Source organism: Acanthopagrus latus, chromosome 17 (genome assembly GCF_904848185.1).
Source record: "Acanthopagrus latus isolate v.2019 chromosome 17, fAcaLat1.1, whole genome shotgun sequence".
In the NCBI taxonomy this organism is placed as follows: Eukaryota; Metazoa; Chordata; class Actinopteri; order Spariformes; family Sparidae; genus Acanthopagrus; species Acanthopagrus latus.
In genome coordinates this window covers 18,068,807-18,081,606 of record NC_051055.1, presented here as the reverse complement: position 1 = coordinate 18,081,606, position 12,800 = coordinate 18,068,807, and the positions used below count along the sequence as shown (strand labels likewise).

At 40.0% G+C, this 12,800-nt stretch overlaps 1 protein-coding gene across 1 annotated transcript; it reads right to left on the bottom strand.

The window, feature by feature from the left end:
• Window positions 1-301: 301 nt before the first annotated feature.
• On the bottom strand, window positions 302-9,147 carry LOC119006539 (extracellular matrix protein 1-like). The gene is made up of 11 exons (XM_037075365.1): window positions 8,919-9,147; window positions 7,683-7,739; window positions 6,525-6,593; window positions 6,259-6,300; window positions 5,512-5,535; window positions 5,138-5,418; window positions 3,681-3,898; window positions 1,668-1,956; window positions 1,381-1,583; window positions 1,039-1,126; window positions 302-897 (listed from the first exon to the last, which is right to left on the bottom strand). Exons 1-11 carry the CDS (start codon window positions 8,986-8,988, stop codon window positions 715-717), a joined length of 1,524 nt encoding a protein of 507 aa, XP_036931260.1. The 5' UTR covers window positions 8,989-9,147; the 3' UTR covers window positions 302-714.
• Between the last annotated feature and the right edge of the window lie 3,653 nt (window positions 9,148-12,800).

Sequence of the window (12,800 nt, the reverse complement as noted above, 5' to 3'; positions counted from 1 at the left end):
GGAGAAGAAATTCAGACTCAAAATGTACAATATTAATGAGGTGATAATATAAAATGAGAATTATTTTTTTCCATAACTGAATAAACACACGCTTGTCAGAGGAAAATGAGGTCCCCAGAACACTGTTTGAAGCTAGAAAGGTGGCATACAAAGTAAAACAGTGTGAAACTGTGTTCATGTGTAAGGTCAGTTTGTTTATTTAGATTGTTTAGGCATAAAAAAAATCTACTTATTTTATCAGGGACACTCTGGTAAAACTTCACAGGCACTGCATACAAGGAGACAGTAAACCATACGAAAAGTGTTTGTAAAATGTTTTATTAGAGCTGTTGTAGAGAGCCACAAACCCATATAAAAAGAAGTGAACTGATCTTGCAGCTCCAAATGAATAAAACAAAATGCATTTATAATCAAATGTGTAAAAAAAAAAACAAAAACAAAAAAAACAGCCCATAAAAATAGTGGTGTGACACAGACAACAGTCCCTCTGACAGACTAAGCATTCACAATATTAGTATTTCTTTATGAGTGTAATCTCGCGATAACAATGTGATCTCAAATGAAGTAGATAAAGCTAAAATTTGGTCCACAGTTTGAATAATTTCATAGACCTCTAAATTAGATTTGTGCCGGAATGACTGTTCCTCTTTAGTGATTTTAGGCCACTCCTGCTGCTAGCTTGCTGATTCCTTGAGTGGTCCCAGTGCCGAGGATTTAGGAGAGAGGGCACCTTTTCTTCTTCTTTTGGCGTAAGACATTGGTTGCCTTGGTGACAGCATCCATGAGAATTTTCGAGATACACTGTGGAGACTCTTCTGAGGAGGTGCGACAACAGCGGCGGACAGCTGGAGGGGAAGCCTTATTTGACGAACACAGCTTCTCTGACTTATCCCTCAGCTGATTTCACGAGAGAAAAATATCGAGACAGAAGACAAACAACATTAGAAAATACAGATTTTTGGGTCATTTTTTTAAATATTACATTTAAGATGTTCCCATCCCAAACTTCTGATTTGCTCACTTCCTTATTTTACTCACCATCTGCACAAAACAAGAGGCCTTGTCTTGTTCAGGCAGGGGGCAGCATTGGCTCACAAAGCTCTTGAGAGGAAAACCGACAGGGAACCTACAACAACACAGTGAAAGCCTTACTCTCTCCACCTCACACCGCTCACAGATTGCACACACATGTTTAGATCCATGACAACAGGAGATAAAACACATCTGAGATTCATTTTTTTTTCTTCTGTGACAGTAGAGAGGAATGCACTTAAAAAGATTCAGAAAGAAAAAGAGAAATCAAGCCAAACACAAAGACCATTAAAGGAGCTTGGAACAGAAAAACAGATTAAAGGGCAGTTGTAGGAAGTGCTGTCTTACTTCTTCTTGATGATCTTGTGAGTGTCACAGATCTTGCTCAGTGAGAGCTCCTCAGTGGGGGTTGTCATATTGTAATGTGGGTCGGGAGAAGTTGATTGGAAACAGTCATATCGATCATTTTCCCCCTCAGCCGCGGAACAACAGTGGAAATCCACCTGTCCGCCTTTCTCGCCCACGCAAAACTTGTCAAGCTCTTCACGCCACTAAAACACAGAAAAGGTGAAAGGACGTGAGGAGGTACCAAAAAGGATCAAAATGAACGAAGCATGTTATGTCTGATGCCATACCTTCTGGTCGGCACATTTGAGCGCACCCTGCTTCTTTTTGCAGCACTGTTTGAATCCTTTCTCAATACGATTCACGCTCTTTGCCTGGTGAGCCAGCAGCTCGAAGCCCGACCCGGGCAGGCACTTGACAGTATAGAGGGGCCGTAGCTTCTGGTTGTTACACAGTGACTCAATGGTGTCAGCTGTGGGCCGTCCAGGAGGAAAGCTGATGTCAACTTTTTGGGAAGTAAATGGTTTCTTCACCTTCTTTCTTCTGCTTTCTCTGACGGCATAAGGAGTCATCACAGTCCTGTAAAGTATGAGGCATAAGAGTGTTTTGCAACGTGATGTCTCAATTCTCACAAACATAACTCATTTGTCCTCAATTCACCTAATCTCCATCTTAAAGGAGATAATTGCCATAATTGCCTCATTAGCTGTGATTCCACCCAAAGGATCCTGAACTTTCAGTCTCAGGAAACACATTTGGAGCAAATAAAAAATTACTGCAGCCCACTGTCTGTGTGTCCACCATGTTCTAAAAACCCGAGAGCATCGGGCAAGTAACACATTGTGTGACTATTATTGTGTGATTATTGCTTCTGACTTCATGGTGATGTGTCAAAACACAATGTACAAAAAAAAACAAATGATTTGAGGCTGCAGATTTTTAGATATTGTGTTTGAAATAAAATGCTGTGAGAAATCAACCCATGTGAGAACCAGAAATGTTCAATGCTGGATGCCCCAGACTCAAACTTCCTGTACTTTCTGAAAGTACTCGCCCCCATTAGGAACTTTTTGTTGGGTAAAATATGTCAACCGATCTCAATTTGGATCCTGGTCCCTCAGTTGGAAATGCACTGAGTTTGCTGGTGCCTGGGGAAAGTTCCTGCGATGGAAACCCAGCTTCCATCAAATCCCCCCAAAAGGCAGCACCATCATTCTTCATAATGCTCCACTATATTGATGCAGTTTCAGTGATTGGGGGTTTGGCAAAATTAACAAAAACACAAACGCTGGGTGGTCCAGCTAAAAAAAAATCAGAAAATAAACCTCAGTCCCTGCATTGAACAAACAAATATTGGATGTGCAAGTGTACAATATATAATCATTGTCACAATAATGCCATTCCAGAGCAGTAAAATCCTTCCCCATAATATTATAAACCACCGTGGCGTCTGATAATCAGTCAGATGTATGGATCAGTTTCAGAAAACTGGACTTCCCTTGAACTGTCCCAACTGAAGAACGGCTCACCAAGCAGCCATCAAGGCCTGTTTTCTGTCTTAATGCCTGTCGTAATGTTCAGACAGTGAACATAAATTTATTCTTTTAAATGTTTTGCTCATATGTGACACAGATCTGTTTGTTTTTTCCTAACAGTGTGAACAGCACAAATCACATAGAATCTGACATTCTGACTTCCAACTACTCAAGATGTAAATCCTGTAAAAAAGACTCATGGGTATATAGTTTGGTGTTTTTTTTTTTTTTTTTTAAGGTTAGGTAGGAAAATACCAGGGGACTCATTTTCGGCTAATGTCAAGCAAAAATGAGTAAACAGTGCATTAATAAGGTCTACTTTCAGTGGAGGATTAATACACATTTGGTGCTTTGGTGAGAATATAGAGCAGCAGACACCATATGTGGGAATGACTCAAAATAAACTGCAGTGTCAATGTTCATTGTAATAAAAGGAACATGTCACCCAGTGCAACAGTGTGGCTCATGTTTTTAATAGTTTCTGGACAAAAAAAGAATTCTCAATGACACATTATTGCCAGACATATTCTTTAGGGCATTGACAGGAGTCCAACATACTAAAAGCTGCTAGAGAAACGTCTGAATATGTCCTCTGCATAGGAGCATAAATGGTGTATAGTGTCCTTCAGCAACTGCTGAGTGGACCTAAAAGAAACATAGAACCTGCATTATCACTCTTGAATTTCACTGATTTGAAATGATAGCTTTATGATGCTTCTTAACTAAGACATTTTTATTGGTGTTCACAGGATTTATAACCCTTCATACCTCTGGCCCTGGCAAGTGTTGGGGTCAAAGCTGAAGCTGTCGGTGGAGGTGGAGGGGAGCGGTGGCACTGGCAGCTCCTCTGTAGGCCCGTAGCTTGGGTTTGGAGCGTCGCTGTCAAAGCAGTTAAACCTATCACTGCCTCTGTCGTAGCAGCACTCATAAAGAAGATCCTTTACTGATCCGTCCTCCTCACAGAAGGAATTGACCGACAGCTCCCACTGAAGTAATCACAGAAGGGTAACACAGACAGAGTTAAATCCTTTATCTTACTGACATAATGTCTGTACGCCTGAGGATGTGCGTTGAGGAAATGGGCCACCCCGCTATTATGTAGAGCATGCTGAAAAACAAACATGGTAAGAGGCGGGCGATAAGATTAAAGCAATGTTTTATTCACTTATGAGTATCTGAAAAAGGTTTGTTGCCTGTCTTCTGACAGCTAAACTGGTGCTCATGCCTTGGCATGTCAGGTAGGGCGGCATATAATGGGCTTATCAGATGGAAGCGCCCAAGGCCTTCAACTTTGTTTCAAAACTTCAAGTACCATCAGCTCTGCGATGTGAAGAATGTCTCATGCCCTTTTTTATGTCCAGGATTATACAAAAACATGCAAAAAGAAGATTGTTTTTTGGTACAACTGTATGAGACAAGGACAACTATATCACAGCGTCAGGATTACAATTTTTATAAATATTAGAAGGAGAGTTTTTAACTGTTTATGAATCAATCTAACACTGATGCCTCTATATGACCTACATAAGCAAACTATCAGCGAGAAGACTTTCCATATGGTTATATACAGTAGTTTATGTAGCTGACTTAATCGGATTGGATAAGTCACAAAATTCAAAAATGTAAAGGGGTCTCACGCCCTGAAGAAAGACACTGTTCTGTAGTCTAAAGTTTAATTTGTTACAGCATCATATCATCGTTAAAGCCACAAATATTTTAATAATCTTGTTGCTGTCAATCCTGCTATCAGCTATGTCTAAAAAAGAAAAAGTAATAACCATTTTCTCTCTTTCTTGTTCTCACCTTTTTAATAAATGCCCACGCTAGACATGTCAAGAACTTTAGAATTCAAGGAGTTGCTTCTCATACCGCTTTGTCCACAGGGGTTGCAAGAATCAACACAAAATTAAAGTTCCCTGTAGTCGCTTTAAGGTATAAATGTTGGTAATAATATGACATCTCCCTCTTCTACAAGAAGTATTATGTGGAGATCATTTGGTTATTAACAGGAAATCCTATTTGTTTGGGATACAGTTTTATCTCTTTCATCATCTTCCACTGTTTCTTGACAATTATGTTGAGCCAAATAAGAATAAAAATTACTAAGGAGGAATAAACAAAGATGAGCAGAAGTAGGTCAGGAAAACACAGGACATCCTCATTTTATATTTGTAGGGAGGATAAAACTTGCTGACTCAGCCGTGGGAGCTGTTGTGAAAACTCACCGCCTGTGTGGCGCAACACAGCGTAACTTCCTCCCCAGATGTCTCCTTCTGTTGGCAACATGACCTGAACCAGGACTCCGCATTATTGACAGCCCTGGCCTTTCGCCTCAGCTGGCCAAAACCAGAGGGAGGAAAGTAAGAGCCTGGGTAGAGGGGACGCTGGTCTCCGTGGAGACAGATGGCTGGGAGATTGTCAGAGGACGGCCGGGCGAGGGGGAACTGAACAGGATATTGCCGCGCGGGAAGCGCACCATAGGAACGGGGCCGAAATCTTGATCGGCCTAAAAGGAAAGAACGGGAATCATACTGTTACTCGATGGCAAACTTGAAGTTACAGAAAACTGTGACAAATGAGAGGAAAAATAGATACGAACGTTGTGCAGGTGACATGGGATTCCCTGGGAGACAGAATAAAGGCTGTATTATTAAACAGTGTGTTTCAAAGTAGGTAGGTAGGTACATGGATGGGTGGAGGGATAGAGGGATGGATGGATGGGTGGAGGGATAGAGGGATGGATGGATGGATGGATGGATGGATGGATGGATGGATGGATGGATAGGTACACAGATAGACTAACAAATGCCTAACAGTAGGATCCACTGGTCTCTGCAACATGAATGAATCTGTTTGCATCTCTGAAAGATTTTTAAAAAATAAAATCATAATAATAATAATAATATTCAATACATCTAAAGAGCTTGCAGAAAGGTCCAGAATAAAATCTCATTTTAAAAAAAATCCTTAAAAATATTATTCAGAAGTAATCATTTTAAAATGTTTGTCATATTCAAAATGTGCTTTGTTTTGTTCATCTCTGCATAAAACAGTAGGCTCCAGCTTCAGCCAGCCAGATGATTTGAACAACAGCAACGTTGTGATGTCAATGCAATGGAAAGAAGGAAATGTAATTGCACACTGAGTGACTGAATGTTATCAATAACGCCTTTAAGTTAATACTGTAATTAACTTGAACCTGACCTCTAAATAAATAGATAGATAGATAGATAGATAGATAGATAGATAGATAGATAGATAGATAGATAGATAGATAGATAGATAGATCAGGAGACCTACAGCTGCAGCTAGGTCAAACAAGATAAAATGACTAACAATAGCTTACCTTCATGATCCAATGGATTCTGATACATCATTTGTTGTATTTCTGAAAGATTTTTTAAAAGATCAAAACATTAATTCATCTACAGAGCGTGCAGAAAGGTCCAAAATAAAATCTAATATCTAATCTAATTTGTCAGCCAGATGATTTGAACAATAACGATGTTATGGCGTGAATGCAGTGGAAGGAAGGAGATGAAATGGCACACCGAGTGACTGAATGTTATCATTAATGTCTTTAGGTTAATACTGTAACTAACTTGGGCCTACCTTCAGGGCTCAACATCTCTGACAAGTCCAGTGGTCTCTGCAACATGAATGAATCAGGCTGTTGCATCTCTGAAAGATTTAAAAAAAAAAAAAAAAAAAAGATTCAAAATAAGAATATTCCAGAGTCTCAAATAATGAAAGGTCATATTGATAACATTTTTATTCAGACGAGTCATTTAAAAAAATAATACATCTACAGAGCTTGCAGAAAGGTCCAGAACAAAAATGTAATTTAAAAGAAATCCTCTAAATTATACTTTTGAAGTAATAATCTTAGAATGTTTGTCGCGTCCAAAACAGCTTTGTCAGCCAATAGTAGAACACCATTGGTATCGGGGGGGGGGGTGTTTTGTCAATGACAAGACTCTTGGTGGTTGCCAGTTTGGGACTTTTACGTTGGCAATGTTAAGGTTAGCTAGCTATGTTAGGTGGTGCAACAAACTGGCAACCACTTAAGGGGGCAGATGATTGGAGCAATTGCGTTGTTGTGACGTGAATATTATCAACAACATCTTTAAAGTAATACTGTGCTTTACTTGAACATGACTTATATTAACTAAAGCTCTGTCTAAGCGTGCCTACTAGGATTCACTAAACACTCCATTCAAAGGTGCAAAGTAAGCAAATCTGTAGAAAGATGGCTGATTGTTGAGTTTGTCCTTGGCTGTCAAATACCAACACTCAAACCAAAGCATCGGTATTTGAGGACCTGGGGCAGAGACTCAACAATCCAGTATCTTTCTCGGTCAAGGCCCAACGGTCCCTTTTATCCACATCAAATTCCAGTCTCTCATAGATACCAACCAGCTATATATGGTACACCTGATTTTTTTCTCATCAAGTTTCATGTATTATTCACTGAGAAATTAATCTGGCTTAGTATACTTTTAAAGGAGATCTCCCAGGGGTTATTTTCTCACACTTTAAAGAGCTCCCTCCAGATCCCCGGCAGACATTAGATTTAAGTATCACTCCTTGAGACGAGCAAATTGAGAGTCATGAGTACAGATCAGTGGAGCGCTTCTTAAATCTCAAACTCGGGTCCCAACCCTGAAGTAGCCTCTTGAAGTAGTGAGTGCTGGCCAAATGCCACTCTGAACAGCCGAGGCTCTAATTGGTCCTCGCAGAGATACTGCACTTGTATGTGAATGCACACACCTTGCCGGGTTTTGTCATGGTCAAAGGTGAGTTCACGCTGCCCATCGTTGTGCTCATCTGGAAAATTGTGCAGAGAGAGAGAGAGAGAGAGATGGGGAGAGGGAGAGAGAGAGATGGGGAGAGGGAGAGACAGGGAGGGGCAGAAAGCCAGATAAAGTTACATAACACTTCACTGGTTTTCTTTAATGCGCAGTTCATACTGGGAGACAGCCAGTGGTGGAAGATTACTTTAAATGTCAGTAGCTATACCACAGTGTAATAACACCACATTACAAGTCATGCTTTTAAGATGTTATGTAAAACTTTGGAAGTAATATCAGAAAAATGCTCTCAGTTTAAAAGAAAGTACTCATTACACTGTCAGAGTTGAATCACTGTATATTACACATGATATCAGAGACGTAGAAAGTACCCAAATGTCATACTTGAGTAAAAATATCATGCATTAACAAAAATGACTTTGGATATGAAAAGTACAGAAGTGTACTGAAGTATCAAAAGTAATGTTCTGGCATTGAATGTGGGTGAGTAAGAAGGAGTAAAAGTAAATCATGCACATATTCACATTATCAGATACAATACTTGACTTTTTTCTGATTATTGGAATCTGTGTTTCTCACTTGAGTGCAGATAAGACAAGGTATTTTTGTTTGAAAGTTGCTGCTTTGGCTCTGATGCAGCATGTAATCTACAGTATTTTGTAGCTAAGGTTTTTAATAAAAAATCAAATACATGCTGTTAAGTTAAAAAAAAAAATGCAGTGCAATAGAATGGTAAAGTAGCAGGAACTGGAAATAGTCGAGTAGTGTGTACCACAACATTTTTACTTAGGAACAGTAGTTGAGTAAAATGACCTAGTTACATTCCATCAGTGCACACAATAAACACATATGATGTAACTATCTGTTAGTCGACATTTAAAATTTCTGTGTCAATTGCATCATCGTACATTACCTTATAAAGCAATGGCAATAAGTAAAGTACAAAAATAGTCAAGTTAAGAATAAGTTACATCAAACTGTACTTAGGTAACTCAGTGCTTGTACTTAGTTACCTTCAGAACAGACTTGTTAAAGTGCTGTCAGATACAGGGTGAGTGTCAGAGGGTCTGCAGGGGAAATAAACGCACTTACAGCCGCTCAGACGAACAAAGATGGAGCCCGGCTGCCAGCCAAGAGGCAAAACACAACATGAGAACAACAACAAGAGAGAGCAGGCCACGACAACAGTACCAACCTTGGGACGCTGAGCTCAGCAGAACCAACACAAACGCGGTGGAGCAGACCAGAGCCCGAGAGGAGCCCATTGTTGACTTGATGTTGTGTGTGCTGTGCGCTGTTTGTCCCGCTGAGTGCTGACTGAGCGCTGACTGTCCTGGCAGAGCAGAGAGCAGAGAGCTGAGAGCTGAGGCCGCCCAGGAAAACACGCCCGGCGGGGCAGCGCGCAGACCGGCCCGGTAATTGGTCCAACAGACGCTGCCGCGCTGTCCGTCTGCAAACAGCTTTTATGGTTGTTGTGGGCTCTGAGGGGGGACGAGGCGGGGAGAGGAAAAGAGGGAGGGGAGGAAGTTTTTCAACATGACTCACGAGTGATCCGTGCAAAATCCTGGGTGCTGACAGGGTGCTCTTATATGGGAGCTTCTGATCCGCAGTTAAAGGTCCCTGTGTGGAAAAAATATAAGGCCAATGTAGTTTTATCACATCATCTTACCTTTCATCTCATAGCTTGGACCATTAACTCATAGATATGACTTTTTAACTTATAATTTCAACTTTCTTTCCCATAATTCTGCCTTTTTGTGGCATATTTTGGATCCAGATATCCAGATATTTCAACTGTCATGACTTTTTATCTCACAAATTGTTAAAATCTCATAATTGACTTATAACTCATAATTTAAACTTTCTACCTCATATGTACATTCCTGTAGATGCCACACTGTTTATAGTTACACTGTTTATATTGTATATTGTACATATTATGTATACCTGTGTTACCTTTTTATTATATTGTTCATTTTTTACTATTATTCTTGTTCATTGTTATATTGAACTGTCACATAAATGTCCCCATTTGCGGAAATAAAAAAGGGATTCTGACTCTGATACTTCTGACTTTTCAAACTCATAACCTTTTTTTATGTTGTGTTATGTTCTGACTTATCATGTTTTTTTTATTTTTTTATTTATCAAGCTTTTTTTGTCTTTAACTGGCTGAAATGGGCTTCTGTACTCTGAGAGTGCGTGTGTCAACATGATTCCCATCATTAGAATATTTCAGTCTGGCTGTAAACTCTTCACTCGCTGCCTTGTCATTAAGCCCAGCTGTTAATTACCACCTGCTGACTGATCCAATCATCGGCTCTTGCTGAAAGTGATAAACAAGTCTGTGCTGAAAAGTAGGCTAATTATTTAACTAACTGTGTAACTAACTTTGTCACATTGGGAATTAAATAGAAGTGTATCTTAATTATTATGTCAGTAAATATTTCTTCATGTCTTCACAAACAGTAAATATAGGGGCGTGTCAAGGAGTTTTTGCCTGGGTTGGTATAAAATGGGTGCTTTATAATTTCTCACATACTGGCCTAATGAAATGGAAAAAAAAAGGCCCTGCCTCTGACTTGACGCATAGACAACTATACTTTTGAATAATGAGCTAGCAGTTGGGGTGGCCAATCAGATATCAGAGGTTGCCACTGCTGCCAAATGCCCCCCTCTAGACACACCCCTGGGTAAATATTCAGTAAATTAGATTTGTTTGTCATCATGTCTTTTCTTGACCTGTAATACATGCATTTCTATTCTGCCACATTAATCAAGCAAACCTATGACAGTGCAACCATTTACCATAGATCAGATGTTTTCTTGGCCTTAATGCCATTACAACAATGTATTGTGATGCACAGGTCCATGTAGTTGGTGGACTGCAAACAGAGGCAATTTCTCAAAAAAAGAATAATTTGTTTCTAAGCAGCAGAGCCACAGATATCCTGTCTCGAGTACAGGTCAAGAAAAGACAGGACCCTACATTTCCCATAATGCAAATCAGTGGTCAGTGGTTATGTTACAGTTTATTCTACAGTTTCCCTGCCTGGTAAATTCCAGTGTCTCTCAGACACTTTACCCCATGTCTGTAACCCTGCTAGGAAAAAAGTCTATTCATCAAACCCAAACAGGTTTTGTTTTTCAGATTTAAAAGCCAAGTCTGTGAAGTGTAAACTGGACTTTGTGTCAGATATCAGTGGAATGCCCTTTTAAATGCTGCAGGACAAACATTTCTGACTGTTCTGTTTTTCGTACAAAGCTGAAGGAAGGAGGAACATGAGATAATACTTTTAAAAAAATATCACCATGTATTAAATCTTCTCTGTCAGTGAGACGTCAGAGGCATTTGTACTTGCCTATCTATACGGTCCTTATTAAGAAGTTTCCATCATATAACACAGCTATGTTCGACTGGTCTGGACTATATCAAGCTCGGTCTAATGACTAACTCTCATTGCAACTCCTACAGGTTTGTACTGGACTTGGATGATCTGCTTTTATTTCTATGATCGGACTCCCTGGAAATCTTTACAGATCACCCTAAAATGAACACTTGGGTACGATCATAAACCATTCAGCTTCTGTTTTTACCTGTTGTTATATATTTGTTTTGATAAATGCTTTTATTTTTGTATCTTTCAATATTTCCTACATTTTAAAGTCATTTGACTCACTGTCACTCAACATCAGTGTGAAGTCTAAGTGAATAAGTGAATGCTGTGTGTGTTTCCTCTATTTGAATTCTGTCCTTCTCTCCCACAGTGTTTGTAATTTACAGTTTGTTTTGATATTCAAGACCTTAAATTCCTTGCTATCTCACCCTGAGTTTGAATCGAGGGTTATCGTTGCCTCGAAGATTACAGCCCGAGAGACTGGCGGTGACCTCCACAGAATCCCTCCCACCATGTTCTCTGTAAAGGAGGGAGAAGAAGAATTCCCCGTTCAGCTGCAGACTGTAACTTAATGAGTTTCCACGGTTCGCTCTCTATAGGGCCACAGCTTAAACTGGAAGGATTACCCTGCTTTTGCTTGCGCTGCCCACAGCTCTTTTCCCATCATGTGCAGTGAGATATCAGGATCAAAGTTGTGGTTGTGAGGGATGGGGGTCCGGAAACTGTTCAGAAGTGTTTGTGCTGGGTAGAAAATTCCCCCGAGAGGTCAGAGAGTAAAGACCAGCAAACAACCTCGTGCAGGGCTGCAGCGCATTCTCTTTCAAGAGGGCTGCTGCTGATTATGAAAGTATAGAGACAAGCGAATGCAACAGATTCAGCTTGTTTTAAAACTGGTTTTATGGTCAAAGCACGAGCATGAGTCGACAGAACAGACTGCCAGTGTTTTTGATCACAAAATTGTTGCCAGATTCCAACTGTTTTCCTTCACTTTCAGGAGTAAAAAATTCCAGTCTGGTCTTATTTTTATTAATGTTGCCCAATTCTACGTCTCGGCAGACTTTACAGCTCCACAACAGCGAAATCTTCGCACGTCAGAAAAAGGAAAAAAGAAAAGAAAAAAAGGACTAAGCCACAGGAGAGGAAATTAAAAGAGTGCTCCCCCTTCTTGGATTTGTGTGGGTGTAATAGTTGCCACCGGTGGGAAAATGGCAAATAAATAAACAGCTGCACGGCTCTTTTCGACATGAGAGGGAGACATGTTTGTCTGACGTCTTTCCAAACCAAACTGAAATAACAAAGCAAAAAATCACAGCATGTGGAAGCTGTTTAGAAGCTGCTTTTTAGTAAACAACTGCACACAGAAGGAGATAAAAGCCCTGCTCATTTTCTGGCCAGTCTTGAGGTACGCGCGACGTAAATTCTTTGTGGCTTTTTGTAGGAAAATGACATATTTACCACATCCAATTGACTCACTCTTTGAATTTACATCCTCTTTATTTGGTTAGCAACAGTCTCTATAACCTGATGACGACTTTCCATTACCAGAGTGTGCAGAAGGGTCATCCACAGTGACTAATATTTCCTTTGTGTTGAATGCTGCAGCTGCAGGTCTACACGATGCAGGGACGATGTCTTAATGTTCTTCGATTTGCAACTGAGAATAAAATTCTTCCTTGCCT

Coding starts and splice junctions, on each gene's coding strand:
- LOC119006539 (XM_037075365.1), bottom strand. CDS start 8,988: ATGGGCTCCTCTCGGGCTCTGGTCTGCTCCACCGCGTTTGTGTTGGTT. Junction 7,740..8,918: donor GCTGAGCTCAGCGTCCCAAG/GTTGGTACTGTT, acceptor ACAATTTTCCAG/ATGAGCACAACGATGGGCAG. Junction 3,899..5,137: donor TGTGTTGCGCCACACAGGCG/GTGAGTTTTCAC, acceptor TGATTACTTCAG/TGGGAGCTGTCGGTCAATTC.